Source organism: Haliotis rubra, unplaced genomic scaffold (genome assembly GCF_003918875.1).
Source record: "Haliotis rubra isolate DU_JTF1 unplaced genomic scaffold, ASM391887v1 Scf408, whole genome shotgun sequence".
In the NCBI taxonomy this organism is placed as follows: domain Eukaryota; kingdom Metazoa; phylum Mollusca; class Gastropoda; order Lepetellida; family Haliotidae; genus Haliotis; species Haliotis rubra.
This window is the reverse complement of record NW_025767089.1, coordinates 866,673-882,950: the sequence shown is the minus strand read 5'-3', so window position 1 is coordinate 882,950 and position 16,278 is coordinate 866,673. Positions and strand designations below refer to the sequence as shown.

Genomic DNA, 16,278 nt, shown 5'->3' with positions numbered 1-16,278 from the left:
AAGCATACAGAAAAAAAACCGCTCTATAATATATCATGTAATTCTGTGGTATATAATTTGAAACTAAGCAATATATTTTTACCGACTAAAGAATTATTGCGCTATAGTTAATTGTTTATGATTAAATACTCATTTTGTAAAGTTATATTGTCTTGTTAATTATCATTGATAATTGTAAACATATTTGTTGGTTAATGAGGTTACAGATTTACATAAACAAATGATGCGCGTTCGTTATGTTTACATGATTTACATGATTTTCTTCTTTAACGGAAGAAGTATTGAAGTTACCTCACTGGGGTATGCTGGAAATAATCACTGATATTTTAAACAGATCTTCATCGCCCTCCTTCATGATCATCCCCGGCGAAATCATCTTCAGCTTCACCGCGTGGATGTACTACGGCATGACCTTCCTTTCCCTCATGGTCCTTAGGTTCAGGATGAAGGATGCAGAACAGCCATAAACGGGAACAGTTTTCAGGGTTCGGTACAGACCCACTTTACTAAAACGTCAAGAAAGGGGATACAACTGCCTCAACAGGAGACCACGTCAAGACTGAAGATGGCCATACACATCCTATGAAGCCATTGTTTTACCTATTTAACGAATCGAATCCAGTGATCAACAGTATCAGCATCGATCTACCCAATTTGGGATACGATGACATGTGTCAACCAAGTCAGCGAGCTTGACCACCCGATCCCGTTAGTCGGCTCTTGCGACAAGCATGGGTTATTGGAGATCAAGTCACAGGTCCCGGATTAAATTGGAGATCCGGAGTAACGATGTTGTGCTCGTGATACAGTCGGAATCGCATTGTCGATTTTGGCAGAGATTTCTGATGAACACAAAAAGGAGTTTGTGGCTTTTGGTCATTCCAGTAATAAATACCATTCCAGTGGATCACGCTTTATTACTGAAAGCAGTTCTTTGTTTGAGCATACACATCTGTTTCATTTCGCTTATGGACAGTTTTATTGCGGAAAGCAGGGAGTCGAGACGAATTTTGACGTTAATTAGCCTTCGTGAAAATCTGAGAAAAGACGAATTTTATGAAATCGACGATTGGGTAGATTGGATTGTTCTGTTTAGCCAAAATTACATGGAACAATGTTCTTTTATTTTTAGGTGAAACTATGATAGAATTAATTTTGAATCCTGGACTTTTGTTATTTAACACAAAATATTTTACATTTCAATTCTCTGGATATATAACTATTTCCAGATAAATTCAGTTCTGAATATACACATACAACACACGCATATATATATATTGCTTTCTTTGGAACATGTTGCACAATTTACGCTATTGAAGCAATGACACCGCGACTTATCCAGGGATAGGTGCTGAACGTTCAATGATGTTTGTTCTAATCTCTTTCGAAGCAGGACATGACATTCCGGAAGTTGACGAGTCCACCTACGACCTCAACCTCCTCAGTGGCGTATGACGTCAAGGCGGCCATCTTGCTGATGGTTATTTCACGCCACACTGTCTCGGTCGTCTTGACCTTGATTTGGTATGACGTTAAAGGTCTGTCACCGATAAAAACGATCGAGTTTCGCACAGTTAAGGAAATAAACGTATTAGAGTCAGTAAATTCAAACAAAACAGTTGTGTTCGTATTTGAGCATGTTTCTGGCATAAACCGAACCCGCAACAGACTGAACAGCGTTGCCATGGGAGTGATTCTGATTAAGCCTATTCTACGGTTGCCGTCTATCTTTGTATTCACTTTTCCAAGAACTTCCAATGCTGACGTGAAGAAATAGTTCCGGCCATTGGAGCTGATTTGCTCATTACCAAGAGCCATCATACAAAGGGAGGCAATTCGGCGTGCATCTGTGTTCTGTTCGTCTACTCTAATGACGTGGGAGGCCAAGGTCAAGGCCCATCTGTGATCTCCTTTGTCAAGTGCTTCTTGTGCTGCGGTCACACATCTATCAACACCGCCACCCAGTTCTACATACCTATTGGCTAGTTCGTCTGGGGTCAAAGGTGAAAGATCAACCGGGTCACCGCTAAACCAACCCATGTATGTATTAAATACGCCTTTAACGGACCACTCGACGGTGCCGTACAGTTCTATTAGATAAGGATGTGTAGCTAGATGTTCTGGTAGACGGACTTTAGCAGCAATTTCATCTGGCAGTAAACCTTTGTTCATAAACCTGACAGTCTGATCATGAACAAACTGGATGGCGTCTCGGTAACTGGTCAACAGTGACATGATGGCATCAGCGCCCTCTAGCGGCCGTGTGTGACTCGGGACGAGGTAATGTGGTTCAAGGTCAATAATCTTGTCCAGTGAGGATGTCCAGTCTAGTAGACTGCGCGATTTCGTTCCCCTGATAGCGTAGAGGTTGGGGAAGGCACGGTAGACGTCGTCGGCGCACAGGAACACCTTCTGGTCCGGCAGCCATACTCCGATCTGGTCCGGAGTCTCTCCGGGGATGTGGACAAGTTTCATGTTAACGCCTATAAAATAATAAATCAAATGCAAAATCACTTTTCGAGGAATTGCAATCACACTGCCGTAAGGATGTCCTTTGCGGTCTGATCATTGATAGAAAAGAACCGTTGCCCACCAACAATATTTCCACGAGAAGAAGAGTCTTGTTTATCTAAACCACTCATTTCTCTCTTCAAGAATGTGCCGTAGTGATGTTTCTCTGTCTATACCAACCTGCCACACTCATGTCTCTCTATACCAACCTGCCACATTCATGTCTCTCTATACCAAACTACCACACTCATGTCTCTCTATTACCAACCTGCCACACTCATGTCTCTCTTTACCAACCAGCCACATTCATGTCTCTCTATACCAACCTGCCACATTCATGTCTTCTCTATACCAACCTGCCACACTCATGTCTCTCTATACCAACCTGCCACAGTGATGTCTCTCTATACCAACCTGCCACACTCATGTCTCTCTATACCAACCTGCCACACTCATGTCTCTCTATACCAACCTGCCACACTCATGTCTCTCTATACCAATCCTGCCACACTCATGTCTCTCTATACCAACCTGCCACACTCATGTCTCTCTATACCAACCTGCCACAGTCATGTCTCTCTATACCAACCTGCCACACTCATGTCTCTCTGTACCAACCTGCCACACTCATGTCTCTATACCAACCTGCCACAGTGCTCATGTCTCTATACCAACCTGCCACACTCATGTCTCTCTATACCAACCTACCACATTCATGTCTCTCTATACCAACCTGCCACACTCATGTCTCTCTATACCAACCTGCCACACTCATGTCTCTCTATACCAACCTGCCACACTCATGTCTCTCTATACCAACCTGCCACACTCATGTCTCTCTATACCAACCTGCCACACTCATGTCTCTCTCAACCTTTACCAACCTGCCACACTCATGTCTCTCTATACCAACCTGGCACACTCATGTCTCTCTATACCAACCTACCACACTCATGTCTCTCTATACCAACCTGCCACATTCATGTCTTTCTATACCAACCTGCCACAGTGATGTCTCTCTATACCAACCTACCACACTCATGTCTCTCTTTACCAACCTGCCACACTCATGTCTCTCTATACCAACCTGCCACACTCATGTCTCTCTATACCAACCTCCCACAGTCAAGTCTCGCTCTACCAACCTGCCACAGTGATGTCTCTCTCCACTAACCTACCACAGTCAAGTCTCGCTATACCAACCTGCCACAGTGATGTCTCTCTCCACTAACCTGCCACAGTGATGTCTCTCTCTATCCCTACAAACATCTTGGTGGGGTAGATGAGACCAGATGTTTGTCCTTCCTCTGTCACTCTCAGCTTCATTCCTATTCCGGAATTGATGTGGTTTGAGGTGAGCGCCCCAAACTGTCTCAAGGCTCTTTGAAAACCTATCGGGGAGCAGTAGAAGAAAGCTTGGAACTCTGACAAGATGCTACGATGTGCCCATATCTCTGGCGTCGGTTGGTCCTTCTCAATAAACCCCTGTCGTTGCAACAAAGAATGATCTTGTTTAAAACATACCCACTCGTCTGGGGCATGTCCTATAACGTATTAGACTAGGTGGGCTGAATGAGGAGGTTGGGTGAACGCTGAACAACTTCTGTCATCTACCAGATCTGACCTTCGCCATGGTCCGCGTTTGTTCGTGCCTGTAACACCGCAACAAGCAATATTTCAGCTTAATGACGGCGGTTTGAGTAAATGGCATCATGAACATCGACTTTGTGTCATAGTTTGTGAATATGTATTTGCAGTTTAAAGTACATCAAAATAACACATGGATGCATCGAAACTATGCATGCTGCATTTCATGCATTATGTTCTATCTAACTATCTAAGTGACTCTAGGTAAAGTAATAGAGAGAGGTCGCAAGTTAAAACATTGATTACGCAACAGTCTCGCTTCCTGCTGACTGGGTTCCGTCCTACTGCGCAACTTAGTACAATAACCAGTCCAGAATATTGAGACCAACTCATTCAACTGGAGATATATGACATTAATCAGTATTACTTGATATATCTAATCACTTGTATTTTTCAACACTACGCTCCTTCTAGTCCTTGTAAACACGCCGCGCAGCGTGCTGTGTCGTACAGCGTGCTCTGACAAACGGAAATGTGGAAATTTCAAAACGAGGCTCGGTCGTTAGAAAGGCGTGGCGGCCTTGATATTATGTCAATCACATTGTACGTTACAAAAATACACTGAATAGGTTCAAAGAACACATTGTAGCAGGTGTAACCAGTGAGCCAGATGAATTGTGAATCATTTTACGACCTCATCAAACAGGTCATGCTGCCTAAACCTCGCCATAAAATATAGAAATAGAAATAGTTTTAGAATTAAACTTTTAATTGTAAATACCATTTCCTTATGAAACAAGGAATTGGAATTTCGTGTTATCATAGCTTTTTGTAGTGTCTCTTTTGACTTTCACATGAGAAAATTCGGACTCACAGAGACGGACACACACTATGATATGTCTTCTGGCGGATGCATATAATGAGGCATTGTACTGTTTATGTATCTGTTTTGACTTTTGGAAACTGTACTCCTATAATGACCTCTTTTGTCACAACTCCGACCCCCACCCCACCCCCACCCCCGTCTACTTACATACCCACCCCACCTCCTCTTAGCCACCCCTTTCTGGAACTCGAGATGAGAAGTCGGAATTCGGTGCAAAACGAAATTGGAGTTGAAAAGTTTATTCTTAGTTGATTAAGTCTAAGCTTAATACGGGACATTTTACGGGAAAGCTTTGCGAGGAAAAATGGAGAATATATATCAAGCCTTGTTGTGTACAAAGATCTGTTTCATTGACGTTAACACATACCCGAGCTCCGTACGTGTGGTCAGGGTGGTTGTGGGTGTAGATGATGGCTTTGACAGGCTTGCTGGTGATGTTCCTGAAGGCGGCGAGAATCTCTCTACCTGCAGCCACGCTCTCCGTGACATCAACAATGACAATGCCGTCGTCGCCGACGATCATGATAGAGTTGGCGATGGCAAAGCCGATAGCAGAGTATACATTGGATGTTACCTGTAACGCACAGAAGAACCATATAACCGTCCGGAGTTACTAACGCTGCTGAGGTCTAAATAAACTCTAACTTTGATATCGCTCGTTTCGTCTGAGCACCGTGGGAATATTTGGTTAAAATGAATCTCCAGCAGCCCAGTTTGTCGTAGACAGCGACGAAATGGATCGCGCGATCAAGAAAGTCGATTATGCGTCCGTTGCATCAGAGATAACATTCATTATAGTTTGATATAGTGATTTTCCTACAGTATCCTATCCCTTCTATAACATGCCCATCAGTCAGAGCCGTGTCATCATATATTGGTAATTTACCGATATATTTATATACTAAACTTTAATACCATTTAGAGCTCTGAAAATAAGTTGCAAATTAGAGATTTACCCCCAGAGGATGACATGCTTAAATAGAATTAAATGATATACATGTATAGAACTTCTTGTTTTGGCAACATTATGGTGACAATATATGTTTCCCTTACAGACCATCTACTGTCTAGCTTTAGGTTTATATCTTGATTTACATTCAACAGTACTCAAAGCAATTGTTGGGAAATAATATGCCACAGAGATATTAGTTCAAAATCTTATAATGTTATGATGACATAAATTCGAATTTAACCCCATAATCATCCCATACATATATGTGCCCCCACCCCTCTCTCTCTCACTCTCTCTCTCTCTCTCTCTCTCTCTCTCTCTCTCTCTCTCTCTCTCTCTCTCTCTCTCTCTCTATATATATATATATATATATAGAGAGAGAGAGAGAGAGAGAGAGAGAGGGAGAGAGGGGGCGCACATGCACCGTCACACAAAACTGAATAAAGAAAAACGATCCTGCTGCTAATATAATATCAGGCTGCCAATATATACTAGGCGTCATTAATAAAGGGTCAAATGATTATACAGCACATGTAAAGACAAGTTTAATAGAACTGAGAGTGTCATCATAGTGTTTAATGTATTGACAGACGTGACACATAGTGACATACAGACAAAAAGTTCAAACAGCACCAGCAAACATCAGTTGTATGGACCAAACCCAAAAAATGAAACATGAAGCACTCGGTCATTCTGTATGTACCCTCCTCGTGTGTCCATGACACAGGTGCACTTTGTTTTCATGCTCCTTATCAAGTTCATAACGAAAGTTTGCGGAATCGCATTCAATTCCTCTACTAGAGCTCTGCGGAGTCCTGGGATGTTCAGTAGGGTTGAGGTCTGGCGAGCATGCTGGCCTCTCCGTCCGCTCTACACCCTGCTGCCTAAGGACTTCCGTGACAATGCTGGCCCTATAGAGGGTCGACCATACGAGGGGCGTTCAAAAAGTAGTCAGCCTAACTATACGTTTGTGGTGCATTTATTGCAAATTTTGCGCTATTTGTTGTTGTTGTGTTGTTGTTGTTTGTTTGGGGTTTTGATTGGGTTTTTTTTTTTTTTTTTTGTTTTGTTTTTGTTTGTTTGTGGGGGGGTATTTGGTTTGGGGTTTTTTTTGGGGGGGTATCAAGATACAACATGAAACAAAATGGGGATCGTGAGGCTTGAACATAGCAAAACCAATTTGCTTGAGGTTGACAGATAATATGTAAGAAAAATAAAGCATGAAAAAAGCTGCATTTGTATCATTTACTAGATGGGGTTTAGAACTTTTTGAATGCCCCTCGTAAAAGCCATGCATAGCTTGCAGGGATGGTATTGCTATAGGTTATGCGTGGCCCCAGTTGCATCTGTGATTCGCTCTCCACTGCGACGATAAATCCCCTGCCGACCATCATGGAAGGACAAATTGAATCTGCATTCATCTGTGAAGAGCACACGAGACCATTGAGCTTGATTCCAGCGGTCATGATGTCTACTTCATCCCAAACGCGCCTGCCTGTGACGTGGTGTTAGTAGTGTACGAACTGCAGGTCGCCTACAGCGTAGTCTGGCTGCCTTTAAACGTCGACGAACGGTGCTCCTGGATATCCTTGCATTGTTAACATTAAAGTGTCCTGTCTGAAGTTCTGTTGCGTTAAGGAATCTGTTACGTAACGCAATGTTAATTATGTGCCTATCATCTCGGACTGTTGTGACTAGGGCGACCTGGTCGACGTGGATGTTCCACGGACCCATTGGCTTGAACTCTCTGCCACAGTCTACCAATAGCAGTCTGGTTCACATTAAAGCGGACAGCAACCTGCCGCTGAGTTAGACCCGTTTCAAAAAGGCATATAGGCTGACCCCTTTCCGCAAGTGTCAAAAAGTCTCATTTTAAGCTGCGATTTCAAACAGGTACCTGAAGAGTTGACAGTGAAAAAGCATCAATGCATGTGTATTGTCCTCCACTTTCCATGGATAGAGCGACTTGCACGTGCAAAAAAAATTGTTGACATTAAGTGGCAGGTGGATTTCCATATTGACAATTTGAAGAAACAAAAGTGCCATTTGTAACAGAATATATCGCACATTAAAAAACGTACAAGTGACACTTCAACGGCCTGGTGTGTTTTTCCATACTGTCAAGAAAGTTTGTAAAACATTCAGTTGTATATATTTCAAGAAACGTTTAAGAAATAGTTTTACCCTTCATTAATGAACCCGAGTATTGTATGAATACCATGTTTTTAATTTTAATAGTGAAAATTGAAAATAGTACCCTTGAATGAATACTTAAAACAGCACAGCTGCGACTGAAACAGTTACCATTTTCATTTGTTCAAAAAGTGAAAAATGCCATTTTAATATATATATCCTTAATTTATTATAATCCAACGCAGTCATTGTAGAAATTTAGAATTAATAAATCCACAATCCATCCATACAATCATTTTATACATCATCATCATAATAATAAATCGAGACAAACTCCAGAGTGCCCAAATTCAAGACAAACTTCGGGCCGAGCTGAGTATAAATCTCGCTTGAAGAAAATCTGGAGCTCAGAGCTAAATGCTCGAAACAAGGTCAAAGCCACTAATACTCTCGCTGTGCCAGTCCTCTCCTATTCCTTTGGAGTAGTTGAAAAAACAAGACATCCAAAGTCTTGACCGCCTGACCAGAAGGATCATGTCTGATAACAGAGCCCACCACCCTCGTTCCTCTCTTAACCGTTTATATATGCCAATCAATTCTGGAGGTCGGGGTTTGATTAATGTGGAGGCTCTTCATGGTAGAATTTTATTGTGCACTTTTGCACATATTTATTTATCGGATGATCCTCTGGTGATGCATGTGAAGACTCATGATGAAAGCAAGGAATTCCACAGCTAATTAAGCGTGCCAAGGTTGTTGGACAGAATCTGAAATTTGAGGTTGATTTTGCTGATGGCGATGTACTGCTGGACGGTACAGCGATGGAAGTAAACCAGGTGAAGTCCTTCACCCAGTCTGCCCAGAGTCGGTCTTTGTGGAGAAGCTTTCTGAGAAGCCATTGCATCGTGTGTACATGCAGTGTGTGGAACAGAATAGCAGCTCGGGAGCAGTCACTCCCCACTCGTAATCGCCAAAATGTGATTCTTAAGGAAACTATTAACATGAAATGCCGACTGTGCAATGAATTACAGAGACTGTCCAACACCTTGTCAGTAGATGCCCTTCCTTGGCACAAACAGCATACCTTAAACGGCATGATGGCATGGTTCGTTGTTTCTACTATTGTCTTCGCCATGCCTGTGGCTTTGACTCTGAGGTCCATCCATGGTACGACCCTGAACATGTCCAGGGCGTCATGGAAAATGATGCTTTTAAACTTCTTTGGAATAGGTCCATATACAGCCTCAGGAAAATTCCAGCCAACAAACCTGATCTTGTCCTTTTTGATAAAGCTAATGAATTTATTTATATCATTGAATTTTCTGTCCCTTTTGACAGCAACGTGATTGGCAAGATTCAGGAAAATCATGATAAGCATGCGGACCTCGCCTTTGAAATGTCTCGTTTGCATCCCAAGTACACTGTCGTCAGACTCCCCATTGTTCTCGGCGCCCTTGGTTTGGTACCTCTTGATCTCTTGGCGCAGATCAGGAGAGTGCCCGGGTTCTCCACCGGGAGCACAACCCTTCTGACACTCTGTGTAATGCAGAAGGCTGCAGTGTTAGGGAGTCTACATATTCTTCTGAAAGTTCTTAGTGGGTTCGACTAGGCAGTGTTTCCTGGGAGAAGTCCTATTCGCTGTCTGGGCTGCGTGTAGAGGGGGCAAGGGCCCTGAGCTGAAGAGCCTTACCAGCCTGACTGTGCCAGGATCACCCGAACCCTCTTTGCTGCATTCTATCTTTAAACTGTAAAACATAATAATAATAGATTTATATGATGCCTGGTATCCAACTCGAAGCTGTTCAATGGCGCATCACAAAGTCTAGGAGGGAGTATTACCCCGGATAACACAAGCTGCCTGTGTGGCGTAAGGAGGTTAATAGTCACATGACGCATCCCACCGGGTGACCATTTTCTGCTGATACCAGATGGTGATACACGCCACCATCATGCGTCACTAACCCATACAGATACCAGATGGTGATACACGACACCATCATGCGTCACTAACCCTTACAGATACCAGATGGTGATTCACGCCACCATCATGCGTCACTAAGCCTTACAGGTACCAGATGGTGATACACGCCACCATCATGCGTCACTAAGCCTTACAGATACCAGATGGTGATTCATTATTGCATTAAAAGCAATCATGGTCATCGGTGATGTATTATGAAGTCATGGAACAAATACGTCACGACATAACTCTTGATAAGGGAAAAGATATACTGTCCATGCACCAGCGTGACCGTGAATATTCTACTGGTTAACTGTCGCCAAATGTAATACTAACACGTACAGCTCGCATCGCGCAATACGACATGCGCTGTCAGTTTAAGGTTGGACCGTGCTCATCAGCGCACCTTGCGGATTAGTGAAGGGAAGATAATTGAAAAAGATCGCCCATTTGTTTCGGTAAGCTCCCAAAACCCCTACATCCCATAACCCCTACAGCTTATAACAACAAAGTTCATGGTCCTGTGCACTGCTAATCTCCTCTCTGTTACCAATTTCATACAATGGACCAAATCTCGTGTGTGTGTGTGTGTGTGTGTGTGTGTGTGTGTGTGTGTGTGTGTGTGTGTGTGTGTGTGTGTGTGTGTGTGTGTGTGTGTGTGTGTGTGTGTGTGTGTGTGTGTGTGTGTGTGTGTGTGTGTGTGTGTGTGTGTGTGTGTGTGTGTGTGTGTGTGTGTGTGTGTGTGTGTGTCCAGTCCCCAGATTTACGAAACTCTCTTAGAGCTAAGATAGTCGTAAGTTAATGTTAATGTATGGCACTTACGACTATCTTTGCTCTAAGAGAGCTTCGAAAATCTACTCCCTGGTCTTCAGCGCGACCAGCGGACGCTTCGACCACTAAACTACTCTAACGCCCTTCGGAGTGAGATGTCCACCATATAAATTCGAATTAGGGCAGCATTTCTATTTTCTGTCTTTCTAATCGCCCGACCAACCTTTCTAATTTTATCGCCGACCCCAATGGTCGAACATTTACAATGAACCTTTTGGACTACTTTCCAGGAGGATCTCACTCTCGTAACCAATATTCCACACATACAACGCTGGGCGGACAGTCATAATGGTCCTCATACATTCTACCAATAGGGGGGGCGGTGGGGTAGCCTAGTGGTTAAAGCGTTGGCTCGTCACGCCGAAGACACGGGTTCGATTCCCCACATGGGCACAATGTGTGAAGCCCATTTCTGGTGTCCCCCGCCGTGATATTGCTGGAATATTGCTAAAAGCGGCGTAAAACTAAACTTAGTCAGTCAGTCTACCAATAGGGTCTACCATCCAGGTTGAACCTACAAACGCTTTGACCTTAAGGCCAACAATCTGCATCCTTACTCGCAACCAAGTAGGGAAGGCTATGGTTAAAGCGTCCGCTCATCACCAAGACTAGGGTTCGCTTACCCACATTGGTACAGTGTGAAGCCCATTCCTGGTGTCACTCGCCGTGAAATTGCTAGAAAATTGTTAAAAGCGGGGTAATACTAAACTCACTCATTCATTTGACTATAAGGCAACCGATCTACATCCTTGCTCGCAACCAACTGAACCCATTCCTTTACCTGCACGATCTCTTTCTTGTTGAAGACGTTCGATTGTTCCTTCAGGAGATCCGGAGCGCGGGCACCGCTGACCAGTCTCTCAATCTGCTCCTTCCTGGTCTGTCTTGACCACAACCAGTTCCCCCCGAACGCCGCCGCCGCGAGGACGAGAGCGACAACTACACCAGTGTTCGCCATGTCGTACTACCTGCAGAAACGCAAGTGTATTTTTAGTACTGCTTTTACGTAACTGTAGACTTACAAAAAGGTTTGTGGAAAGAAATTGGTTCCAGTTTAATATCGTCCAGCCTGACAATGCAACTTATATCAATAGAATTATTTTTAAAAAAACAACATATGTTGCCCTGTCTGACAAACTGATATACAAGGATGCTCGTAATTGCTGAAATGCAATTCATAGCTTCATCGCTATGCTTAACAGGGTACACGTGTAGCTTTCTTTTCGTGTGAACGCTTGTTCCTTATATAAATCCCTGGTCTGTCTGGTCCAGGTTAGACTATTTACATGCAACCGTTGTAGAGCTGGTACATTGTTAAGTCAGGAATTTAACAACAAACAAAACATGGCTTGTTACGCTATTCCGGTTTTGATCACGTCCACTTCTGCGTTATAAATGTCTTTCTGCACAGTTAACACAGACTGACTGACTGACTTAGTTTGGTTTTACGCCGCTTTTAGCAATATTCCAGCAACATCACGGCGGGGGGACACCATAAATGGGCTTCACACATTGTACCCGTGTGGGGATTCGAACCCGGGTCTTCGGCGTGACGAGCAAACGCTTTAACCACTAGGCTACCCCACCGCCCCAGTTAACACAGAACAAAAACTTTTAAAATTGATCGGGTTTCGATGGAACATCTGACAGATCGTCATCGTTCAACTTGTTTTTATTGTTATTATTGTCTTGTGGGGCGGTGGAGTAGCCTAGTTGTCAAAGCCTCACTCGCCGCCCCGAAGACCCGGGTTCGAATCCCCACATGGGTACAATGTGTGAAGCCCATTTCTGGTGTCCTCTGACGTGATATTTCTGGGAATATTGCTTTCGGAGTGAAACCATACTCACTCTCTCACTATATTGTTTTCTTGTTATAATTAATGTTATCAACGCTTTCAGAATTATTTGCTTTTAGTGAGTGTGGCTTTACGCCGCTTTTAGCAATATTCCAGCGGGGGACACAAGAAACGTATTTGCTTTTTACCAGCATGTATTCATATACATGACATTGTCAAGAACGTCAACCCTGCATACGAACCTGTCATCTGTATTGTACCTATATACACAACAACAAGTGTGCTGTCACTGTACAAACAATGTACAGACAGGTCACTGTACCCCTGCGTGTTTACTCGCACCTGTCTCCATTGTACACCTACCACATCTACGACAACTACGACCCCCACATATCAACACCACCTTACCTTCCTAACACCACCCTCCGTTTGTATGTAAAACCCTTGATCATATAAACAAGGGGATATAAGAAGGCCGATTCTCGCAAGGCAGCCATCTGGGTCAAACTGTTAAGCGCGTCCATACCATTGTTTATAAATATGCTGTAACAACATTAACTCAAGCAGTGACAAGCGCATACCTTGTGAATGTTTATGTCGTGTTGCCGTAGGTGGAGCTGCAGCAGTTTACACGGAGTTCACACCGTCAATACTGACGCGGCGACCATTTCGGCTCAAAGTCACCGTGAAATAGTCCCAGGTAAAACATATACTCTTCTTGACGCTGACCGCGCATGTGCCACTCAGAACAACCAGTGAACTGGCTCACATCGCCGACATTGTTTGTTTTTTGTTTCTCAAACTTCAGAAACAGCTGTGTTGCGGTGTTTATCTGACTAAACTTGGAGTCGAGAGACCTAGACTTACACAGGTTTTTCCAAAAGTATAGACATTGATTTATAATCTTATTATTCTTACCCGGTATTAACATTTTCCATTAATTACAACATTATTTGACCAGTACATCCTATACATATCACCCCGTCCATTCATATATTTTGTTCGAATGTAAACAGTACACTCTCGCCACGTATATACAGTAACTTCCTTAAGTGGCATTTAGAAGCTGGTATGATGAAGTGGAACACTTAAAGTTTTATGGATAGACAACGTCTTTGTTGTAGTAGTTGCGACCTTTCGGTGTAGATCCTAACACTGTTATCAGTTGCTTGACAATGGTGTTAGGATCTACACCGAAACGTGTATTCTGTACAAAACTCTCTACTAAACGATCTTGACACAAATGGATGACGATATGTCCGCACAAAACGATGGCGTGGTCGAAGCAAGCCCTCTGATTAGTCAACGCTTGCAAATCTGCAATTCTTTATAAATTCGCTGGATTTTTTTCTTTCATCGACTGCTTAATGTAAGAATATTTTTCGAGCAATGGCTTCTCAAAAGAAAGCATCAGTTGTAAATGTCTCCTAAACAAGGATCAACCAACCAGAGGGCTTGCTTTGACCACACCCCCGTTTTGTGCTGACAAATCGTCATCCATTTTTGTCAAGATCGTTTAGTTGAGGGTCAAAATCGGGTTTCAATCGACTTGCAGAAGTAATAAAGAATTGGTAGGTGTTATGAGTGGTGCTCGATAGGCCAATGATCCATGATTATGTTTAATAAGTTTTAATCGATTACATGCGATGCTAGCGTAGCGATCGGCAAAGTAAGCGGGTGGGGTATACCGAAGTGTCCGGCCTTATAATGTATTGTACTGTGAAGCATTTCGAGTCGGGGGTCATCTCAAATGTTTTATTTATTTTAACTGTTACATTCGTTTCCCTGACTCGACTGACCAGCGAAAAACAACACAACTCAATGACGGTTGAAACGTGCTTTGGTCCCGCTTTCTAACTCTACCGTGGTGAGAGTTCGCCAAGGGGCGCAACTCATGACAGACTGTCTCTGACTGGGTTTGCGCAAGCAATAGGCGAAGATGTAACGTTAATACACAACATTAACATCCTTAATCCTCGCAAAGACACGAGGGCCTGTGCGCTGCACGACGTGTTTGTAAGGATTAGAAGAAGCGTAGTGTTGCAATATATACAAGTGGTTAGATAATACTGATTAATAAGAAAACTACCAGTTGAATGAGTTGGTCTCAAAAGTCTGGACTGGTTATTGTACAAAGTTGCGCAATAAGAGGGAACCCAGTCAGCAGGAAACGCGACTGCTGTGTAAGAAATCTTTTGAATGTGTATGTTGTTACATTCTGAAACGCAACTTTATGAAAATATAGACTTCCAAAAAGTAGGGTAGCTTGAACTTTCAGTTTGGATAGGAAGAATATGCGTTAACGAATTTTTCAAAGATCTTATGAACGCAACACCATTTCTCTTATGCACGTGCACAACGCAGGAGCCCCATACACGTGCATGGAGTGTCATTCTTGATTTTGACGGTTTTCATGGTCGATAAATCACTTTAGACCATTAACTTTAACAATCATCTTGCATCACACAGTTGTCAGTGTTTGTACCTAATCGGGTTATTTTGTTTGAAAATGAAAATCGTATACATGCAAATTTCACGTCACACACCAATCATCTTTCAAGAGCGATCACTGTATAAATACAGGAAGTGCAAGTGGTAATGCACTCTCAAATATTCATCATTAGCATAGCATAGCATAGCATAGCATAGCATAGCATAGCATAGCATAGCATAGCATAGCATAGCATAGCATAGCATTGCATAGCATAGCATAGCATAGCATAGCATAGCATAGCGTGCGTTTTCCCTTTAAAACAATAAATAATGTTCTTTTTTCAAAGTAAACCAATGATTTGTTCCTGCTATTTCAAGAGGAAATCAATTAAAATATTGGTTCAAGATATATTATATATATTACAAATTATGCTCCATTCCCGAAAATACTGGAGTGTGCAATGAGGAGATGAGTTCTCCACGGATGCGATCCAGGCACGTGGGGATTATATTATATATGACATACGTTATCCGGGGCCAGTTTGGACGTACGTTACATCCCAACTGCTAAAGACATGAGGTCCACTAACGCACGACAGTGTGGTTTGCACCTTTGGTGGTGCTCTAATAACGCTCGTCTGTGGGCTGTTAAATTAAAACACACTCCCACACACTTAATGCTGCTTTAACAGCATCCGTGTTCAAAATCGGGCAGGGTTTTCCTGTACCAATTAGGAGTTAGTCATTAAAAGTTACCGTCAAGGTAGGTTTCATGGTGGGAATTCCATCACGGCAGTGAAATCACCGGGTTCACGTATTACTTACTGTCTGGACCCGTGAAGATCCGGGTTTGAATTGGTCTTCAGTATCCCATGTTTGTCGTAAGAGGCGACTAACGGGATCGGTTTGTCAGGCTCGCTGACTTGGTTGACACATGTGATCGGTTACCATTTGTGTAGATCGATGCCCATCACTGGTCCGGACTCGATCACTGGTCGCCGCCATATAGCTGGAATATTGCCGAATGCGGCGTAAACCTAAACTCACTCTCTCACTTACTGACTGGGAAGAAGCTAGTGATCCGTGTTTGTTTTGACATGTCAGTCTACAGGATACACTAGGCTTCCTTCAAAGCAAGACATCCGTATTTACACTCATTTTATTGATATACTTGAAAATAGTCAAAAAT

General features: G+C 43.0%; 1 protein-coding gene across 1 annotated transcript; it reads right to left on the bottom strand.

The window, feature by feature from the left end:
• Nucleotides 1-897: 897 nt before the first annotated feature.
• LOC124287905 (alkyl/aryl-sulfatase BDS1-like) lies at nucleotides 898-13,377 on the bottom strand. Its single transcript, XM_046724394.1, has 5 exons — nucleotides 13,238-13,377; nucleotides 11,642-11,828; nucleotides 5,352-5,558; nucleotides 3,744-3,996; nucleotides 898-2,483 (listed from the first exon to the last, which is right to left on the bottom strand). The coding sequence occupies exons 2-5, from the start codon at nucleotides 11,816-11,818 to the stop codon at nucleotides 1,375-1,377; spliced, it is 1,746 nt and encodes a 581-aa protein (XP_046580350.1). The 5' UTR covers nucleotides 11,819-11,828; nucleotides 13,238-13,377; the 3' UTR covers nucleotides 898-1,374.
• Nucleotides 13,378-16,278: the final 2,901 nt, after the last annotated feature.

Excerpts from the sequence above, each read along its gene's own strand:
- LOC124287905 (XM_046724394.1), bottom strand. The coding sequence starts at position 11,818 with ATGGCGAACACTGGTGTAGTTGTCGCTCTCGTCCTCGCGGCGGCGGCG. Across the intron at positions 5,559-11,641 it reads ACAAGAAAGAGATCGTGCAG|GTAACATCCAATGTATACTC; the intron begins GTAAAGGAATGG and ends TGTGCGTTACAG. Across the intron at positions 2,484-3,743 it reads GAGAGACATCACTGTGGCAG|GCGTTAACATGAAACTTGTC; the intron begins GTTAGTGGAGAG and ends ATTATTTTATAG.